Raw genomic sequence first — 23,491 nt, 5'->3', positions numbered from 1 at the left:
TTCAAATATGCACCTATTACATCGTGTGATGTTGAACGTACATTTTCCAATATAAAAACTGTTTGCGTGACCATCGGAGGAGGTTACTTTGCAGTCGCTCAAAATGTAATGAACTCTTCACTGCAATGCACATATTCAAGGATGATGTGAGTATATTAAATTAAATTTTAAGAGTGAATATATATCACTACAAAATAATTGTGTATTTACATGTTTAGACATTTCTTACTTCAATGATCATTCATTATATTTCTTGAATGCAGGATACAGGTTTTACTGTAATCGCAGTATACTGCTCAGTGTTTACATCAGAGGCATACTCCATCCGTTGCACTTCTCCTTCTCATACAGTCTATACCGCGTGCGTAGTAAACCTTACATTCTCGTGGCAATTCCACGAAGTCTAGTTATCACTATCATCATTGCTATCTCTGTTTTCTTTCTTCTTTTTTTGTATTAGCTCGATGAGAGCTCTATAGTGTACTTTTGACCCTGTTGAACCTCTACAGGGCTTTAATTTAATTTGTATTATTTTCATCAGTGTTTGTATTTCTTTTTTGTATTTATATGTGCTATTCCGTATGATGGAAGAAAAGGCCTTATGTCCTTAATCCTGTCAGATTAAGTAAATAAATAAATAAATAAATACATAAACAAATAAATAAATACATAAACAAATAAATAAATAAATAAATAAATAAGTAAATAAATATGTAAGCAAATAAATAAATACATAAACAAATAAGTAAATAAATAAGCAAGTAAACAAGTAAATTAGTCAATAATTAAATAAGTAAATAAACAAATAAGTAAGTAAGTAAGAAAATAGTATATAAGAAAATAAATAAGTAAATAAATAAATAAATAAATAATAGGTTTTGTTCTGTTAGTGTTAAATTTTAAAATGATTTAGAGCTAAAATGTACATTCGTTGAAAAACTGATTGGATATTTCGTTAATTATCAGCTCATATCATAATTTATTAATATTTTTATCATTAACTGCCCACATTAACAGTTCACAAGATATCAGTACGTAAAAATACTATGTAACTAATATACGCACCTTACACATTAACATTTATTAATTATCCAAATTACATCGATATATGTAAAAGAAACTGACAATAGTGTATATTTACATTGGATACTATATTAATTATGATGTAATTGTTTTTCGACTGAATTGCGACTAGAAATTAGTGCACAAAGCACTGAAGTAAGGTGAAAACGTACTTCTCGATAATAAAATTATAAATTTCCCAAGTACGTCTTGAATTTTGTTATCTGCAAAGATTACTTTGTCGCCGCCTTAATGAAAGGTAAATCACAGAATTCCATGACCGATATAGTTTGTTGATGTAGGTGGTTCTCATTGTTATCTTGAAATTTAAAAATAACAAAACATATTTGCCATATATAATTACAGATTGAACATTATCTGAGAGTGTGATATAATATCATGACATTGGTACAGTGATTTTCAGATTACTGGTAAGTTATATTCTATCAAGATGACTTAGTAAAAGTAGCTGAAGTGCCCTAATAAAGTGGGTTTTTTAGTGTTACATCATGAATGAATGACTACAAGCTATAAATTGAGCCGATTCAGTTTTGTAAGACATTCTGTCGTCTGTCAGCAGCATGAAGACATTTGTGGCTTTGGCTCTTCTCGTAACCTTCGGCCTTATGGTAAGGAATACTAAGTCATTCTGATTTCTTAAAAAGATAATTAGTAAACAGTAATTTAAATTTTAACTTGTAGCAATTACATTTACCAAATTTCTGAATTAAATAAGTATAGCCTCTTCAAATTTTGTGTCCCGGCCGTAGAGAGATGAAAAAGAATATATTATTTCCTTATAAAATATCACATATTCTTAAACAAATCACATTTAATGCATTAGATAACAAACTTGCTTTATTTTTTCTATTTATGTAATTACATGTTTATATTTTTAGAACCGAATGTTTATTAACAAGCAGCTATAGATAGGCTATGTGATAATTATCGTGTTATATCGGATGAACAATTCGCACTCCCAGTTAATATTGTCGTAACTCGAAAATTGTGATTTGTAAAAAATGCTATTTCCTAGTAAAATGCTACTGTAAGAATATACGAATAAATAGGTACCAAAACCTTTGATAATTTACTATTTTCTTATAAATTCATACCTCCAAATAGTTAAATATCGTTGTAAATAATTTTCGAAAATAACATTATTTTGGGGTTTTCCCTCAACCCAATACGAGCAAATGCTGGGTAACTTTCGGTGCTGGACCCCGGACTCATTTCACCGGCATTATCACCTTCATTTCATTCAGACGCTAACTAACCGAGATGTTGATACAGCGTCGTAAAATAATCCAACAGCATTTTCCTGGGGGTGCGAATTTAACTTCTGCCTAGAAAGAAGCAACTTAGGCTTTCAGAAAGCACGCTCTCACACGCTGATTAAAAGAGAGCTGAGTATTGTTTATTCGACAAATCATGAACTACTGAAGTAAAATATTATTTACTAGCCGTACCCGTGCGCTCCGCTGTACCTGTTAGAAATAAATATAAAGTAATTACATAATTAAAATAGGACGTTTGATCCAGGGAACAACTTTTACAACAGCGCAACATAATCTGCTTCGCTCATTACCCAATTTTTTTGCATTGCATTTATTGCATATATATTTTATGTATTTTAACACGATTCAATTGAGCATAGTTAAAATTTGAATTATAAAATAATGGATTGCTAAGCTAACGTACTATTACTGCATACTAAATCAATACACTCTCGTTGTTCGTTAATTCTCTGAGATTAAAATGAGTGTACATAAATATTATTTTAAGAAATACAGAAAACAAATGTACAAAATAGTCTATCAAATTTTCTGTGCATAAGAAGCTATTTTAATCTTACCTGTCCTCGATTTACTCAGACGTTACTGTAATAACATTATAGCATTATGTCCATCTAGAGAAACTACACTTTCCAATGGTGAAATAATAATTAATTATACAAATCGGTTAATTTAGCTTCTGATATTACTTCATACAAACACAGAAACATTCTCTGTAGGCTATGTTTAATAGCTTTCGATTGTTGATGTCCAATGTCCCTGTTTCGATTGTTGTTGTCCAAGGCCCCTTATAGACGAAGTCATTTGTTCTTAATTCATTGCACCGTCTTAGATGGCGTTATTTTAATTTTTAAACTCATTTATCTCATTAAATATCAGTCATATCAAAATTTTGTAAAGAATAAAACTTATCGGAAATCATTGTTAAAGAAACTTTCGTTATGTAACATTTTTCACAAAACTCAATAATAATAAAGGAGATATTTCGATTTATTAAATTCAGGCCCCCTTATAACCTCCCTTTTAAATAAAGTATTTTGAATGCCATATAGCCTAAAATCTAAGTTACAACGAACGTAATTTATATTCCAATTTTCATATAAATCGGTTCAGCCATTATCGCGTGAAAAGGTAACAAACCTACAGACGACATACAAACAAAAATTCCAAAAATGCGATTTTCGGTTTCAGGGTGGTTAATTATATATGTTAGGACCAATTATTTTTGGAAAATCGAAAATTACCAGAAAAATATCGGCTACAGATTTATTATTAGTATAGATTACAATTCCTAGTGACGCTAATGTATAATGAAACATGGATTAACATTCTAGGCCAATTTACATGAAATCAAACATATTTTTGTTTTAGTAAAGATGTAGCGATAATAACAGGTGTGCATAAAAAGACATCATGTAAAAATATTTTTCGAAATTTATAAATATATGTATTTAGCTTGTGAGTACATTCCTTCCTTGATGTTTTATATTAAGGGGTTAGGTACAGCTTACAGCAGTAAAATTTTTGGAAATATTCAACTTTTTTTCCCCTCCATTACTGTATCTTATACAATAATGAAAATTGGTATGTGTAAAATACTATCTTTCTGTTATATGAAAATGGTACATTATGCAACGAGCCTATAATGGTAGTACTTAAGATGCGAGTATGTTTATGAAACGAGCGCAAGCGAGTTTCATAATTTTCATACGAGCGTCTGAATTACCATTATAGGCAAGTTTCATACGACTTTTTATGCTCGATAATATTTCTAACTTGAAATTATTCATAAGTATTCATGTTATGGTTATCTAAGTGAGGAGCAGAACTGGCCTTCTAAATTGTGAGATGTGCGCAGACGCGAAAGTATTGATTTTTTCCGAGGAACCAATGTCATTGACCTTGATATAATCTAGAGAATAACATGAACATTAATCTTGATATAACCTGGAAATTGATTTAGAATTGAAAAACGAGATGACAAATTGAATTTATTCGAATATTATTTACAATTAACGCTAATAATTATAGTAACAGAACATAACCTTCTGCGACAGTATTGGATTTTCAGCCTCCGTGACGTTTCGCTAGTTGTCTTTCGATTGCATATCCGAGAATAATTGATACTTGCCCTTTTATAATGCTACAATGGTGATTTCTCATTGGCTGAACAACTGAACTATAATGAGGTGATTAAAGGGCTACTACCAGGTGTATAATTACTACATTTCGGCATGGTCGAGCATAAAAATTTTTTACGATTTAAAAAAAAAATATTTATATTTATTTTCAAAATTTAAAGTTCACTGTGCAGCGATGAAGCGTTTCCCTCATAACTCATAATCTTGTTAACTTTTTCATGTTCTCTCTCTTTTATTTTATTTCTGAAACTCATTTTACAATATCATGCTCTTTCAGCTACATTTCTTAATAAACAATATATTTTTGTGTGTTAGATATTTGACCATTTTTTTAAATGAATTTATTTTTTATTAGACAATTTATCAAAGGTAGAGAAGTAATTTTGCATCATATTGCAGATATGAGATGCATAAATACACACAAAAAATGTCATCACAGAATGTTGGATACTTTTTGGTGGATGTCCATCTTTGTATATCACCCTTTAATGTTCTTTTGAAAACTATATTTAAAACCGTTACTTATATTAAATCATCATTAGGCTACTCTTCTGAATTAAAGCTTTCACTAGTTCATCATGGTAGAAAATGCTCCAATGCGCTGAATGGCTTGTTGCCAAATTTCGACTTCAAGGTATAAGTTATACGAGATCGATGATGCTGCATCCCTGTGGAAGTTTATTATTATTGGGACGAAGTAGCTTACATCATCTTACATTTTACAAAGCTAGGATCGGAGGACCAAGAACAAAGAAAGCATCATGTTCAATTGAGGGGTCAGAAACAAAGAGGTACAAGTGACATTTGTAAGAAGATGAATTAAGTGCATCTAGGGCAAGCTAAAACATCTGACATTTTATTGGCAATGGGATATAATTTTAACCACATCACATACTAAATTTTAAATAAAAAATCTAACGTAATTTACTTTTAACCATATTTTCTAGAAAATAACTTAAGTGAACTTAACCACTTTGCTTCTAACCTTCTCAATTAAAGTATAATGCCGGTGCTTTATGCCAATCTAGATATCACAGATTTGTTGCTAAATTTGCTTATGCCTATTCCAAGATAAACTCCATAAAATTGTTACTTTTAAGATTTCATACACCGATAAAATAATCTGATCTGATGTTTCAACAGGCCGAAGCCCGACTCTACCCAGGATTACTGAAGGGAATCAAACCAGGTAAGTTGATATCGTGGCTTCAGTTTTCAATATTGCTAACTTAATTGTAAGAATATTATGAAGATTTATAAAGTAGAGCATTCCAGGCATTAATTTTTACTTCTTCCTCTTTGTTTCAAATTCAGTTGGTAAAATGCACGTGCGCGAAGCAAGCTCTAGAATCACTAATGGTCAGACAGCAAGCCGTGGCCAGTTCCCCTGGCAGGCTGCTGTCTTTGCTGACAACTCATGGTTCTGTGGAGGATCTCTCATCTCAAACACCTGGGTCCTTACTGCAGCGCATTGCATGTGAGTGCAGACGCCATCAATTTTGATTATTCACTTATCTTGTAATTGCGTATTCACACATAACCACTTATCACATAAACAAAGTTTTTTTTACATATTCAATGACATATCTTGAATAATATTTATGTTTTATTGTGAAATAAAACAGAACAGTTCTCATTGTTACAGGGAAAGTAAGGGTGATAGAAGAGGGTGGAAATATTTATAAGGCCATTCGTTATCTTGAACATCAAATGTATGCGTGCGCTACTGCACATGGTATAGACCTAAGCTTTTGGTGGGGGTTATAGCGGATCTTTTTTCCGAATCAAATTTTCCGAAAGTCATTTTTTCCGACTTCCTGTTTGCCGTTACGAATGAAGTTTCTCCGAAGGGCTATAAACCTGAATTTGTTATAACCGCTTTTTTTCATTCATATACATTTTATAATGTTTCTACATATCTGCAAAAAACCGAGTTATATATCAACAGTAACGGATAAAAACATTACAGCTTCAAATTGTGTCCTGGTTGGCAAAGATACTGTGATCGATGCCCCTCTTCCTTTTAAGCTGGTTCGATTCTTCGTACCAATCGGAATTTATGTGTCACGACTTCCGAATCATCCTGTTCTTCTTGTAATTTTGGCAGCGGAATAAATGTCTGGATGATGCCTCTTCCATTCTAATTGAAATCTATAGTGCAACCATTCACTTATTTGTTAGTTTTATGATTATGATGTAATTGCCTGATACTAGTTCCATAACGATGAGGGAACTGTACGTCTTCTTCCCCGAGCTGATTTGCATGTAATATAATTTCTGTTGAAATAGTCAATAGCTGGTAAAATCTCATCGGAAGCCTTTTCGCGTAGCTCTTCAAAGTATTTAAACATATCTGATTATCTTCAGATGGGACAAAGGCAAGTACGAACATTATATTATGTGTCTGTAATATCTTCAGTTCTCAGTTCTCATAATTTTTATATTGCTCCTACAAACACTCTGTCTGGATTCTTCTATACACTGACTGCCCGAGGTGGAAAGAACAGTAGATTCGGAAAAGAATACATTTATAATAATTGCTTCGGAAAAGTGGATTTGAAAGAATGGGCTTCAGAATAAGGGTACATTCGGAAAAAATGTCTCTTCGGAAAAAGAGATTCGAAAAATTTTATTCGGAGAAATAGATTGCAATGAGTGGGAGTACATGAGCTACAAGTGGAAGCGTAAGTAGCTTTCACGAGATAATGAATGGCCTATATCCGACCGTTGAGTGAAGTATATTATCTTGCGGTGTCTTAACACAAGATACTAAGATTACTTTAAATAGACTACTACATGAATGATTTCAGAAAATTTCATGATGGGTTAAATATTTGGGTTGTGCATTTGAAGAACTGAATTGACACACATTCCAAGTATAATATTTACCGAATTTGAGTTTTTAATTGAAATATGTTATGTTTTGCTTAAGCTACCATCTTGTAAAAAAGAATATCCCAAGTTCGACTCTAAGCCTGTGGTTTTTAATCATACAAATATTTACTTCATTCCTCTCATATGACAAGCCTACACACGGTAATTCACGAGATATTATCGCCACTTATGGAGCTTATTTTCAAAAACATTCTGAGAAAAAGTGTCAAAAAGTGTCATATAAACATGTATTCTAATTTAATGTTTTCAGAGTTGAAGTTGTTAGTAAAATACCATACTTTTCGATTGCTAGTAAAATTGATGTTCTGGGAATAATAAGTTAATTAAGTAGTAAAATATCGCTGCAATCGAAAAGCATTGGGAATAAATTTGAATAAGGAACAAAAAAATGTTTCCTTCCCAGGCAGGATTCGAACCACGAAAGTCTTAGTTACCAGTCTATCATACTCTGAGTGAACAAGGCTCTAAAATCAGCTACAAGGCTCGGTCCGATTTTTTTGTCACTTCTGTACTTCAAAATTTTTTCTTCCTTCCGTAACGTAAAAAATACAACAATGCAATTTCAATCACAATCTATGTTCTTCCTCGATGAAACACAGAGCAGTTGAAATTTCACTGCATGCTTTTAGAAATGACTTTAGCAATTAGGCTATGTTATACTAAGCACGGTATTTCATATTTGGGTGTATTATCAATATGTGGGAATTCAATATTTTAAATAGGCTACAGCACTAAAGCAACATTCTAACGAAATTTTATTACAATGTCCCACATAGAAGAAAATAATCCATAAATAGTAACTCACTTTAAAACTTGTTGAATACATAATTACTGTTTCAATAATGTGTCATTTAGCATAACTTTTCTTACATGTGAAAATAGATTTGTGAATATTTTGTGTCCCCCTCTGGAATAAAAAATATCTAAAAATTGGCTTAGTATACCCCCTCCCCCCACTCGATTGGGGGGGCCCTGTGTGTAATTACACAGTCTATTATTGTATAATATTATGTAAGCTTTTTTTTTTTTTTCTAAATAAAATCGTAACGAGATGATTAAAAAAGTATTATATCCGAATCATCTTTAACATTTAGGCAGTATATTCTCTTCTTGATTTTTGATATTGTAGTTAAAATTGACATTAACAGAACATATTTATTCCTTACGAAATATAATATTCAACAAATTCGGACATGGAACTAAACTACCATGATTTTCCTGCTTAAAAGTATCTTCTCTAATAAATTTATTGTAACAAAGAAACTAAACACTATTGCTGGTATTATTTCAGTGGTTCTACATATGAAGTCATTCTGGGAGCTAATAATGTCAATAACCCTGAATCTGAAGCCGTAAGTGTCAGTTCATCAAGCAGTATCATACATGAGGGTTACGACAGCGACACTCTTGCTAATGACATCGGTCTAGTGAGAATTCCTTCTGTGAGCTACAGCAGTAAGTATTTTAATTCTTAGGCTAGACTATAACACACGCAGAACGGAAACTAATTTATATAAATGAGTTCTGAAATAAAGATCATGGCTAAAATTAAATGAGGATAGAACTGGTAATAAATATATCTGAAGAAATACATTTGAGGGACGAAAATAACTTAACTGGACAGTCTAAAACATAAATATATTTGGAAATACTAACCCATTTTGAATCTTGCGTATACTACTTTTAACACTTGAATATAATTAATTGATTAACTAGCGGACTTACTCGTGTTAATTATGTAAGATTTATGCGGCTTACAGCTGTTTCAGTGCTTCACGCACCATCCTCAGAGCCTACTAGATCTCGGCGTCACCTCGAACTTCTCTGTCTGTTATGTGGGTGTGTTTGATTGTTGAAAGGTGTTGAAGAGTGGAGTCAAATAGTGCGTGTGTGCTGAAATTGATCTGTGTGTTGAGAATTTGATCGGGGTGTGTTTTAGTGTGTTTGTATATTTCGTATTGTTCTAGTGTGTTGAGTTTTTGGTTCTTGGTTTGTATGCGCGAAGCACTGAAACAGCTGTAAGCAGCACAAATCTTACATAATTAACACGAGTGAGTCCGCCAGTTAATCAATTAATTAAATACTGACATTACAATTAATGAAAAGAAACATAGTATTAATACGTGAATTAAAACCAGTACCAACTTTGTTAAAATAACGAAGAGTGTATTACTGATTAGAATTCCAGATTGATTTCGTATTATGCTTATCGAATATTTTTATTACATCTGATAGAATGACATTATCGGTATTCTTGAACTACACAGTGTACCTTCGAGTGAAATAAGGTTCTCCATGCTGGATATGCAATAAATAATAACACAGAGAGTGACAAGTGGAATTAATCATTTTGTTGATCGTGAAACCACTTTTCCTCTTTCCTGAAATATAATTTAAAGGGTATATTACATACAGAATGTCCTAAATAATATCTTTATAACCTTTCCAGCTTACATCAGCCCTATTAGTCTGGTCCCACGCTCCGATCAAGGCAACTCTTTTGCTGGTGAAAGTGTTCGAGTCAGTGGATGGGGATTAAATTCTGACAGTGAGTATATCTTATGGTGCTACTATTTTAATTTAAAATACTATATCACGCTCATATATATATATATATATATATATATATATATATATAGCCGAACAACGGAGTATTGCACGAATGAAAATAAAAAAATTACCAGCAAAAGAGAAAAAGAATTTGAAAATTGGTGTACATTGCAAAAAAAGGGTCAAGGAGTGATTCTTAACAAAGAGTTACCGCCAGCAAAGAGCTGGATAAGAAATCACAAAGGTCTAACCCTTTCGGAATGGATAGACGTCCTTAAAATGGTAGGCTATGTCGCTCCGGTCCGAGTTGTACCGGGTAGAAGTCGGGATGGTACCCGCTGTAGGTGCTGTCTCAGCGAGATTGAAGCTCTTCTCCATATCCTTGGCTTCTGCCCCTATAGTGAGGCCCTTCGCAACATCCGTTCTATGCTGGCCGAGGCACTGAAGGAAGTAGGGTTTACAGTCCATCAAGATGTGTAGGGACTAGCCACACAAGGAAGTGTTCGGCGAATTGATATCATTGCCATTAAGAACAACTTGGCATACATTCTCGATCCCACCATCAGATTTGAGACACATGCAGATCAACCGCATAAGGTGGACAGTGAAAAGAAACGGATCTATGAACCAACAATCCCGTTCTATAAAAATAAATATAGTCTTTCCCACATTGATGTAATAGGTCTGATGGTGGGAGCACGAGGTATCCTTCTTTGCCAACAAATGTAAAAACCTGGGGCTAACACACAGCATTGTGAAGAAAATAGCCATTAGTGCCCTCAAAGGATCGGTTCAGATATTGAGAAATCATTTGTATGGGAGTGATAATGGAAATTTCAATTTATCTTAACCGATGGCTGTTGATTGGTTTAGATATCAATGCCAATAAATCCGTACTATTATTTTTCTCGCGGTATATGGCATTCAAATCATTCTAACCCATCTGATATTTCCCCCCCCCTTTCCCCCCTTTCTTAACTGTAAATGAGCACAAATACTATTTAGGTGTAAATTTTTCTTACATTTTGTATATTCGATACCCTAACCGTTTCAAATGTATATAATTTTACCTTTTAGGTGTGTTTCCAAATTATATGTAATATGCTTTGTCAAATCTGGCAACATTTTCATAAGGGAAGCTAAATTTAAATTTATATTTATATTATATTAATTTTATGTTCACGAAATTAAGCAAAAACCCTTTTGAAAAACCATTTTACTAATACTGCATCTAGGACGACCTGTACAGCACCTTCCAATAGGTTTCACCATATGTATATAGTAGTCTCAAGGTATTATATCCAACTACAATCCTAATCTTACATTTGGGCTGCCAAATCTTGATTTAGTGCTCAGTATACCATATATTCTCTCGTGATTCCAACCAGAGCTGAGGTTTGACATGTGTACTAGTATTCTGTTTCTATCACTCAACATTCATCTGCTATTTGATTATATCTGCTTTCGAAATCTATTCCTTAATATAGAACAACTTGTAAGGTAAACGTACGGTAAGTATTTAATATCTAAAACTATACTTTTCATTTTTTAATCTGTTTTCTTTATTCCTAGATTACAATAGTTGACAGATTCAAGATACAGCACGTTATTGTAGATTGTAAATAAATATCAGCATTAAAAGTAAGAGACGACGTCCAAAAATAATATTTGTTGCAAGAAAAACTTAATTAATTAAATTATATCTCTCATAAGCTCCACAAAGCATGATGAGTAATTGCATTGATCCCTGAAATAATATACTATTGAGGTACATCAGTTGACTATAGCAAAACTGTATTTCGCAAACTTAAATATAAATTCAACAACATATTATGTTTAATCGTGGCAATAGCCTATTCAAAAAGGAGACTGTTCTTCATTTGAGAATTTAATTTCATGAAATGATATATATATTTTAGACATAATATAACATATAAAATACTTATTTGCATATATTACAAATATTACATAATACTTCTACAGCTTTATAGACGTTTTATCCCTAGTATTGTAAGCCATATATTATTCTATGTATAAGATACAAGTAAAGCTCGAGTCTTTGAATTAGTAACAACAGCCAAGTTATTTGGCCTATACTGCATTTTCTCTAATTTAAAATAGGGACAAATATATATTTGGATAATATTTAATGAATTAAAATTTTATTAAATACAGTTGTTTTAAATATTATAATGCACTGATGGTTATACAATTTGTTACATATTTCAGGCGCTACAGAAATCACTGAAAATCTTCAATATGTGGATCTCACGGTCATTACAAACCAAGAATGCAATTCAGTTTATGGCGACATCACTTCTGGCATGCTGTGTGTCTCGACTCCTGGTGGCAAGAGTACTTGCAGTGTAAGAAAATATATATTGACACTTTAGTTTGATTTACATAAGCAGCAAGCATTTAGTTTTAAAATATTACATTAGGAGCTTTATATTAGCAGCCAGTATTTGGATAGAAATATTACATTAACAGGTAGCATTTAGATAGAAATATTACGAGCTATACATTAGCAGCTTGTATTTGGATAGAAATATTCCATTATGAGGTAGAATTTAGTTAGAAATATTACGAACTATACATAGAGCAGCTAGTATTTGGATAGAAATATTACATTAACAGGTAGCATTTAGTTAGAAATATTAGAAGCTATACATTAGCAGTTAGTATTTGGATAGAAATATTACATTAACAGGTAGCATTTAGTTAGAAATATTAGAAGCTATACATTAGCAGTTAGTATTTGGATAGAAATATTACATTAACAGGTAGCATTTAGATAGAAATATTACGAGCTATACATTAGCAGCTAGTATTTGGATAGAAATATTCCATTATGAGGTAGAATTTAGTTAGAAATATTACGAACTATACATAGAGCAGCTAGTATTTGGATAGAAATATTACATTAACAGGTAGCATTTAGTTAGAAATATTAGAAGCTATACATTAGCAGTTAGTATTTGGATAGAAATATTACATTAACAGGTAGCATTTAGTTAGAAATATTAGAAGCTATGCATTAGCAGTTAGTATTTGGATAGAAATATTACATTAACAGGTAGCATTTAGATAGAAATATTACGAGCTATACATTAGCAGCTAGTATTTGGATAGAAATATTCCATTATGAGGTAGAATTTAGTTAGAAATATTACGAACTATACATAGAGCAGCTAGTATTTGGATAGAAATATTACATTAACAGGTAGCACTTAGTTAGAAATATTACATTAACATATTAATTTAGTTAGAAATATTACATTAACATATTAATTTAGTTAGAAATATTACATTAACAGGTAGCATTTAGTTAGAAATATTACATTAACAGGTAGCATTTAGTTAGAAATATTAGAAGCTATACATTAGCAGTTAGTATTTGGATAGAAATATTACATTACCAGGTAGAATTTAGTATGAAATATTAGGAGCTGTACATTAGCAGTTAGTATTTGGATAGAAATATTACATTATAAGGTAGAATTTAGTTAGAGATATTAGGAGTTATACATTAGCAGTTAGTATTTGGAGAAAATATTACATTATCAGGTACCATTTAGATAGAAATATTAGGAGCTATAAAATAACTGCTAGTATTTGGATAGAAATTTTATATGAGCAGCTATTATAGAGAAATACAGTGAAACGTGTTTTAAACAGCCACTGATTGCTCCGTATAAAACTGGGTTTTTGTGAAGTCTTTGCTTAATGAGGTTTGACTCGCTTTAAAACTTTATTTCATTTTCATATTAAAGATATTTGAACATCTGTAGTATGTAGGCTATATTTTAAAATTTGGTGTCAAATGGTTCAATTAGTAGAATAATTGGAAATGGACAAGAATGACAGAAAAGGACTTTTCCTCTTCGCAATAACTAAAAGGAGCTCTTTCACTGAAAATATGCAGCCGATACATGACGCTAAGTAATTCACGTCTTCGTTTAAAAATCGTGAAAGTGGAAGATCTATGCTGTGGCTTTTTGCGTTTGCCTTTTTATACACAGATCTATGAATTAGCTGTTCTACCTTCCTTATTTCAACGTTATGTTAAATGAAATAACCTACTTACTTACAAATGGATTTTAGAGAATCCGGAGGATCACTGCCGCCCTCGCGTAAGTCCGCCATTGGTCCCTATTATAAGCAAGATTAATTCAGTCTCTAGTATCATATCCCGCCTCTCTCAAACACATATTTATATTATGCTCCCATTTATGTCTCGGCCTCTCCAAAGGTCTTTTTCCCCTCAGATCTCCCAACTAACACCCTACACGCATTTCTGGATTCACCCATAGCCTACGTGCTACATGCCCTGCCCATCTCAAACGTTTATATTTAATCTTACTAATTATGCTAGTTGAAGGATAAAGGGCGTGCAGTTCTGTGTTATGTAACTTTCTCCATTCTCCTGTGACTTCATCCCTCTTACCTCCAAAAATATTTTCCTAAGTACCTTATTCTCTCACACTTTTAACCTCTGTTCCTCTCTCAAAGTGAGAGTCCAAGTTTCACAGCCATACAGAACAATCGATAATATGACTGTTAATAAAATAACTTAGAGAAATTTATTTTCCAAAAAATTAACAATAATAAATTTATCCATAGGCCTACATATAAATTACAAGAGACATGGTGTTTTAAAATGCAAACACCTTTCTGTACTTACATTTTATAGAATGGTTTTGGTTTCATGCAACGTCATAGACTTAGGAGTCTTTTGAAAGGAACGTGTAATCTAACTGAAGCAATATAAAACTGTTGGTAAAGAAAATGGCTCATACTGTCGAAAGAAATGGTGTTCTTGTGTAAAACGCTTTTATCAATCTGGCGGTATTGGCGTGGTGCAATGTTCATTTAGTGTGAAAATTCAGTGCCCAAAAGTTGCATGACGATCGATAAGTGAAAGATTTGTGAAGAAATTTTAAAGAGCAGGTCCCGTCTTTGACAACAAAAAACTGTGTTGTTGGCTGAACAAAGTTCATTAGAACATTCAAGAAAAAGCACTTGTAATGTATGCGCTTATTTGGAGCGTTGGGAAATTACTATATCTGTCGTAGCAACTCATCTTAAAACAATCATCCACTTTAAAAGCAATTCGAGAAGAATTGCAAGTACTTCCATCTACATTTCAATTCGGGCAAGCAAGAACTAGAAATAAACAAATTCACCGTTTTTGTGAACCAGTTAATTAGTTTTTGGAGGAGAATCCTTCAGCAATCGATTACATTTGGTTCTCTGATCAGGCTTAATTTTCATCTGAACAGTTACGTTAATGAATAGAATATGCTTCATTGTCTGGGCTCTGAGAATCCATATTCAGTCATTACATCCTCAAAAATGTGTAGTGTGTTGTGCTGCTAATTTATCAGTTGGAATTGTTGAATCGTTATTCTTGAGCGACACAATTCCTGCACCGCGGTATCTTGATGAGTTCATTCCAACACTTTATGGCGTAAGACGACGAACGTCGTCCTTGATTACCCGAATGAACATTTCTATAAGAGAGTGCAGTATTCTCCAATATTTACTCTTAACGATTTGATGGACGAGGCATAATCCTGGTCACCATACTTTCTGGATTTAAATAATTGCCTTTATTGCCTGTAAGGTTTCCGAAAGAAAACGCGTACAGAAATAAGTCACATCCGATTGAAAACTTAAAACACTGATTTTAATTTTATGGAGGATATCTCTGAACAAACACTAGCTCCAGTAATAATCTTTGGCAAACGTTTGTAAAAGGTGTTGGACTCAAAAGTATCACATGTTGAAAATACTGTGATTTAAACCCCACCAAGTCTATGTTAACGTTGAATGATAACAAAATGATTTGTATATGTACAATGAATAGAAATAAAGCGTATTTTTGTAATGAACCTGTACTTCTCTGAAGTAGAAGTTGTCATCTGCACACAAATGTACGTAAATATAGATAACTCTTAAGGCTTATTTTGAAACTGTTCACAATAAATATCTTCTCTGTTACAGGGTGACAGCGGCGGCCCTCTTATCCATTCCCAGAATGGTGGTTACGTTCAAGTTGGTGTTGTGTCATTTGTTTCTTCTTCCGGATGTGAATCGGGCTCGCCTGCTGGTTTTACCAGAGTGACCAGCTATTTGGACTGGATTCAATCCAACACTGGCATTGCCACTAAATGAATGACGGTACACTGACAACTAAGATCAAATATAACATCTTGCATGTGTATGAAGGGTATAATGTGAAATGCAATATGTACAAAAACCAAATACTGTGATGTATTAAAATGTTTGATATAGTAAAGTAGTTTCATTTTTTTGCAATGACCTACTATTAAACATGTTATACTATTATCCTATTCAGGGCCTTTACAATATTGTATAGGAGTAAACCTCGAGTCATTCCTAACATAGTTATTATACAATTTCAAGATAATATATTACTTGATAGATTTTGGTGAAAATAAGCAGGCGAATCAGTCAGTAAGTTACAAATCGAGGTAGTGACTACATTTTTCGATGAAGAGCCTGAAGCTATGACCTCTGGCTGGCAGTATTTTCCCGGTCTCAACTGGCACAAGGCAAACAAAGCAGCAGTTGCAAGATGGTGGCACCTCTGCAAGAATGTGCTACTGCCATGTATCGCTGCATTGTGCGATTGTTCTGGGCGAAAGTTCTGACAGTAAAGCTTAATATTTACTTACTTACTTACAAATGGCTTTTAAGGAACCCGCAGTTTCATTGCCGTTCTCACATGAGCCCGCCATCGGTCCCTATCCTGTGCAAGATTAATCCAGTCTCTATCATATCTCACCTCCCTCAAATCTATTTTAATATTATCCTCCCATCTACGTCTCGGCCTCCGAACTAAAACTCTGTATGCATTTCTGGATTCGCCCATACGAGCTACATGCCCTGCCCATCTCAAACGTCTGAATTTATTGTTCCTAATTGTGTCAGGTGAAAACGATACGTGTAGTTCTGCGTTGTGTAACTTTCTCCATTCTCCTGTAACTTCTCCCCTCTTAAGCCCAAATATTTTCATAAGAAACGTATTCTCAAACACCCTTAATCTCTGTTCCTCTCTCAAAATGAGAGCCCAAGTTTCACATCCACACAGAACAACCGGTAATATAACTGTTTTATAAATTCTAACTTTCAGAATTTTTACAGCAGACTAGATGACAAAAGCTTCTCAACCGAATAATAACAGGCATTTCCCATATTTATTCTGTGTTTAATTTCCTCCCGAGTATCATTTATATGTGTTACTGTTGCTCCAAGATATTTGAACTTCTCCACGTCTTCAAAAGATAAATGTCCAATTTTTATATTTCCATTTCGTACAATATTCTGGTCACGAGACATAATCATATACTTTGTCTTTTCGGGATTTACTTCCAAACCTATCTCTTTACTTGCTTCCAGTAAAATTCCCGTGTTTTCCCTAATCGTTTGTGAATTTTCTTCCAACATATTCACGTCATTCGTATAGACAAGAAGCTGATGTAACCCGTTCAATTCCAAACCCTGTCTGTTATCCTGAAATTTCCTAATGGCATACTCTAGAGCAAAGTTAAAAAGTAAAGGTGATAGTGAATCTCCTTGCTTTAGCCCGCAAAGGTTAATATTTATAAACTAATTCTCGTACTGTTAGGAGGTTATTTCAAGAGAATTTCCCAGGTGTTCGAGTCCCAAGCCGCGGGATGATTCATAGATTAGTTAATAAATTTCTTGAAACGGGAAGTGCTCTTGATAAGAAGCGAAGAAGGCGACTACAGTGCTAAAAGAATAAACTCTTGATATTGGACAAGGCTTGGAAATTCCTCTAAGAAATCTCTTAGCCGTCTTTCTCAGTAAACGAGAATTTCTTACGGTTTCATACAAAGGGCTACAAAATTACGTAAGCTAAAAACCTTATAAATGTTCAGTGGTGCAAGATCTTAAAACAGATGATCCTATATGTAGCATTAGACTTTTTGATTGGTTTCTTTAATAAAACACATGGCAGAGAAATTGATCCTTATCTCATTCTCCTTTCATACGAAGCGTGGTTTCATTTATGTAGGTATTTAAATTCTCAAAACCGCCGACATTGGAGTGCCGAAAAACCTAATCTGCTTCATGGGGAACCTCTTCATGACGAGAAATTATGGGTGTGCTGCAGAGGTTTCCTGTCAGAGAATGGTCTAATAGGCCCATTTTTTTTAGGACACAACAGTGACATATGTGAACAACATTTTGCAGCCACTGTTTGCTGAATTAACTGTGAGGGAACGTAGTTTCGTGTTTTTTTTTTCAGCAGGACACGGCTCATAAGCCAATGTTTCATTACAGGCAATTCGACAAGTGTTTGACGAAAGAGTTATCATCAATAACATATGGCCCTCAAGATCCCCCGATTTAACAGCCCGTGGCTATTAAGTCTGGGAATCATTAAGAGATAAAGTACATAAAATGAACCCACACACTTTAGACGAACTTAAGGATAACATTCGCTAAGAGATCAATTGAATTTCTCAAAGAGAACTAAGAAAAGTAATGGGTAATTTCATAAGAAGTTGCCAGAAACGTGTTGAAAACGAAGGAAGTTCCAGCATCTCCGTTAGTGACATGGGTGAGTACATAACTTTTTAAGTGCATTAGAATTTATTAAGCAGTCAATCTAGCTTGCTAAACATGGGGCTCTCGTATAGCCCGGCCAGAGGGGTGCTATAGCTCATCGGTCGAGCGGGACTCCATCTCAGCTGCGGTGCCGCGATATATGGATGGCCCAGTACTATTACACTCCCTTGAATTGTCTTCTGGAAATAATGGTTAACGAAAAAAAAATCCTTTGGAAAAAATATAAATCGGGAATAATAATAATTATTGTTTCGGAGAGTTGGTTTTGCGAAAAGGGGTTTGAAAAAACTACAATTCGGAAAACTAGACTTTATGGTAAGTCGGAAAGATTTATGTCCATATCTCATATGCTTCAACTAGTCTATTGAATTAAACAATAAAGGAAAATGGACAAGTAATTTTAAAAGACGAAAGAGTGGCAGAAAATTTGAGGAAATTCAGTGATTGCATTTAACGCATATACGAATATGAGTAATGACATTAGGATAAATATAATTTACAGTAACATTTTAGTATATCTAATGAATGGAATTAAATAAGCTATGGATAATAACGTCTTCCAATAATAATAATAATAATAATAATAATAATAATAATAATAATAATAATAATAATAATATTAATAATAATAATAATAATAATAATAATAATAATAATAATAATAATAATAATGATAATAATAATGATAATATTAATAATGATAATAATAATAATAATAATAATAATAATAATAATAATAATAATGTCTTGCAAAAGACTGTACTATCAGGACAAATAATAAACTGCATTGAGCCACAGACAATTAACAAATAAATGGCATCAGGCGCGTATCGAATGGGGATTTAGGAGACATATCCGCTCTAAACAAATTTAACGAACTGTCCAATCGGACAACGAAATCTTAAACTTAAAAAGAAAAAAAAATAGTTAGAATTGTTATTCTGTATCTCGTAGACTTTGCTGTATATTTGCTAGAATCATGAATTTTGATAAGGGCATTCATCAACAAATTAGTGAAATTTGTTTTTTTTTTCAATTGGTTATTTAACGACGATGTATCAACTACTAGGTTATTTAGCGTCGATGAGCTTGGTGATAGCGAGATGAGGCCGACGATTCGCCACAGATTACCTTGCATTCACATTACTGTTGGGAAAAACCTCGGAAAAAAACCCAACCAGGTAATCAGCCCAAGCAGGGATCGAACCCGCGCCCGAACGCAACTTCTGATCGGCAGCAAGTGCCTTAACCGACTGACCCACGCCGGTGGCTGTGAAATTTGTTGTAAAATCATTTTCGAATTTGAAAAATGCCGGAAGTGAATGCATGAATCTACTATCACAAAATGTGTCATTCACTTGTAGACAATTTTATAGCTGTTTTTGAAAACAGACGTGAATGTCAAAATAGATTCATGAAATCGGAACCAAATAACAAAAAACAGGCGGCAACTAATTCCGATTATCAAAATTATTGCATAACATGGTAGACAGGAAATTGCATTGCTTGTTGTTTAGTGAACTGTCCGAAGACAGGTCTGAAACTCACAAGTGACACCAACAAGACACCACTTATGAGGCAACTAAGCCAGGAGACAATGGGCTAGGACGGCAGTTTCATTTCCTCTTTTATAGTTACGCATGTATTGTCCTCACATCTGTTTCGTGTTCGTGTCGAAGTATAACTCTTTGTAACCTCCCCCCCCCCACGGAATACAATGAACTCTTCCAAGTAAGTTATGTATATATGCGGACACTTTGTGTATGAGAATGGACTCATTCACACTGTATCTATCAGGTGTGACGTAATCATTTCCATGGGAAAGTCAGTACAATTTCAGTTCCAGAAAATACTTGCATTTTTTTTTTTCTATTAGTGTATGTTAAACATAGACGATAAGCTTCAGAAGGAAAAAGAAGAAACAAATTAAAGTCCACGTTTCTTTTCCTTGGAGTAAAATTGACCAGATGAAACACTGAACTAGTCTGTATATTAATAATGAAAATAAATACTTGTTAGCTAAATGTGATATTAATTCATAGTCTAAATGGTGCTACGGCATGTTCAAATCAGTACCGCATGTATACTTTTGGATCTAGGCTGTTCAAATCGGTATCATATACCTAGTGTAGGATCTAGCTTGTTCAAATCAGCATCGCAGATGCTTCTTAAAGTATTTAAACAGCAACCTATATTGTGTACCTGTGCTGTTATTATTTATTACCGAACATCATAATTTTTGTTCAAAATCACTGCAATAGGCCTATTTAAACAGCAACCTAAATATGTGAATTGTATAGCAGTTTGTTTATTGTTAATATTTATTAATATAAATCACCGTAATTTTGTTTTGTTAGTATCCAATTTTAAACCAAATTTGTACTAAATTATATGTATGTTTTAAATGTAAGTGAATATTTCGTTCGTTTTCAGATTATATCGTAGTGTATTCATATTTGTATCCTTAATTATTTATATCAATAATTGATGATAACTGAGTGATAAGATATCGGCACCTAATAATACTAGGTCACTAATACACGCACCTTATACGTGATCTAGCGAATAAGTAGTCAGTACCTCTCATAATAAATTGCCCACAACACGTCGATATAAATGTGTAAGAAACTTAAAATAGTTTATATTTACGTAAAATTATATTAATTTCAGTGTAATTATTTTCTGCGTGAATTTCGACTGGACATAACTGCAAAAAGCAGTATTTATCGATAATAAAAATCATAAATTTCTGAAGTACCTACACCTTGAATTTTCTTATCTCTCGTTTAGTTGTTGAAAGATAAACCACTTGTTTTACAAGATATAATTTCGTCCTCAGTATTGTTTGCCGACATAAGTGGTGCTCTTTATCATCTTAAAATTAAAAAATAACAAAACATATTAGTCATATATAATTATAGATTTGGCGCGTTATTTGGGAATATTAACAATTCGATACATTACGTGGTATTGGTAGCCTACAAGTTGAATATCTATCAAGAGGCTGAAGTGCATAGATAAGGTTGATTTTTTAACGATAAATTTAATCGTACTGAATTAATACAAGCTATAAATTGAGCTGACTTAATTTTCTAAGACATTCCATCACCGATCAGCAGCATGAAGACATTTGTGGCTTTGACACTTCTAGTAACCTTCAGCCTTATGGTAAGGAATATGAATTTTAGTCATCGGGTTATTAAAAATAATAATTATGTAAAAAATATTTTACATTTTTACTTTTACAATCACATTTCTTTAAAATAAATTAATCTGATACCGGATCTTTAAATTTTGGGTGCGCTGTAAAGGAATAATTTATTAAGGCCTCATTTTCTACAAGTTCAAACAGGCCTATACTTATTTTTAAGAGACATTATTCGTCACGGTAAGCAGTGCTAGAGCGCAGGGTTTATAAGCCAAAGAGTCCGGATTCAAATTCCGCCCTACCTTGAATTTAAGATCTTGGACAAGCCAGCGATCAAGGAAACGCAAGAGTTTTCTCTGGGTACTCCGATTACCCTGTGACTTAGCAACAACTCTACATCAACATCATCATTCATTAAAAGTGTAATGTGGAGCACCGACTATGGTGCACTCTGGATAGTCTCTGACGAACTAAGTAGTCTACTCTTCTCGGTATTAGCGACATCTTTGTGCCTGCTTCTTGAGTCGGGGTGAATAACGACAATTTTTTAAGTAGGTTATTTCACGACGCTTTATCAACATCTTTGGTTATTTAGCGTCTGAATGAGATGAAAGTGATAATGCCGGGGAAATGATTCCGGGGTCCATCACCGAAAGTTACCCAGCATTTGCTCACATTGGGTTGAGGGAAAACCCAGGAAAAAACCTCAACCAGGTAACTTTGCCCGGACCGGGAATCGAACCCGGGCCATCTGGTTTCGCGGCCAGACGCGCTGACCGTTACTCCACACAAGTTAAGGGTGTTATTCTGTAAATAAATATTTCTGTTCAGAGTCAAATTAGATGGGGAAAGGCGATAAAGGAACAATGTGAAGTCAGATTATAATATGAGAGAATCCTTCAACCTACAAAAGCTAATAGTTCAGGAGTAACCAAATCAGTAACCTGTTAAATAGTTAAGTAAACAAATGAAACGATGAACTAGAATAATAATAGTAAAACATTTAGGTATAGTAAATAGTATGAATAGCGAGTTTGTAATGACATTATTGTTATATTATTATAATTATTATTATCATTATCATTATTATTGTTTCCGTGTTGCATTGTATAGTATAGTAGATATATGTACAGTATTAAATAATGCAGAACTGTTATTAGCAGAGTTGTTACATTAAGAAGTTCATAGTACTAGTGAAACTACATGGTACAAATTATTTGTATTTGATATGCAAATGACGTCTATTTGAATTGGAATGCATCAAATCTGCCATGTTTATAGGAGAATGATTATAAATAAATAAAATAAACAAGTAAATAACTTTTAATGGGTTTAGAGAACAAGATTTTGGCATTTTGTTATTTATATATTCAAGACCGAACTTAAGTCATACATGAGCTATAGTGTATTACTTCTGGTGAGCAATTTATCTCCCGACTGGAAAGCGGCAACTTTAGCTATCAGAATGAATACTCTCACATGATATATGAGACAGTTCAGTGTGTTTCAACAATTCACAAACTAGGGTTGTAAAATATTATTACATAACTTACAAGTTAAAATGTAAAATCATCCACATTACAGCTTACAGTAAGGCCCACAAGTTAGCGGGAGATAAAGGTTATTAGCCGAATTGTAAATATTCCAGCGCACCGAGTAGATTCAAAACTCGAATTTGTATTTGCTTATACTTTTCATGAGATTCTGTATCTCAAACATTAAGCGAAGTAACAATGATTTTATCAACAATAATCTCACTAGAGGTTTTGATTTATCTA

The 23,491-nt window shown here is 33.2% G+C and overlaps 1 protein-coding gene across 1 annotated transcript in view; it reads left to right on the top strand.

Annotated features, from left to right (window-relative positions):
- Positions 1 to 1,545: 1,545 nt before the first annotated feature.
- LOC138704385 (transmembrane protease serine 9-like) overlaps positions 1,546 to 23,491 on the top strand; it is a 41,980-nt gene continuing 20,034 nt past the window's right edge. The window contains exons 1-7 of the mRNA XM_069832214.1: positions 1,546 to 1,691; positions 5,642 to 5,687; positions 5,813 to 5,975; positions 8,685 to 8,848; positions 9,843 to 9,941; positions 12,173 to 12,309; positions 15,950 to 16,117. Coding sequence (XP_069688315.1) covers positions 1,644 to 1,691; positions 5,642 to 5,687; positions 5,813 to 5,975; positions 8,685 to 8,848; positions 9,843 to 9,941; positions 12,173 to 12,309; positions 15,950 to 16,117 — 825 coding nt within the window. The 5' untranslated portion in view covers positions 1,546 to 1,643. The remainder of the gene's footprint in view (positions 1,692 to 5,641; positions 5,688 to 5,812; positions 5,976 to 8,684; positions 8,849 to 9,842; positions 9,942 to 12,172; positions 12,310 to 15,949; positions 16,118 to 23,491) is intronic.

The sequence above is a fragment of the Periplaneta americana genome, chromosome 8 (assembly GCF_040183065.1).
Source record: "Periplaneta americana isolate PAMFEO1 chromosome 8, P.americana_PAMFEO1_priV1, whole genome shotgun sequence".
Classification (NCBI taxonomy): domain Eukaryota; kingdom Metazoa; phylum Arthropoda; class Insecta; order Blattodea; family Blattidae; genus Periplaneta; species Periplaneta americana.
The sequence above is the reverse complement of the archived record's forward strand: the minus strand, read 5'-3'. Positions and strand labels throughout refer to the sequence as shown.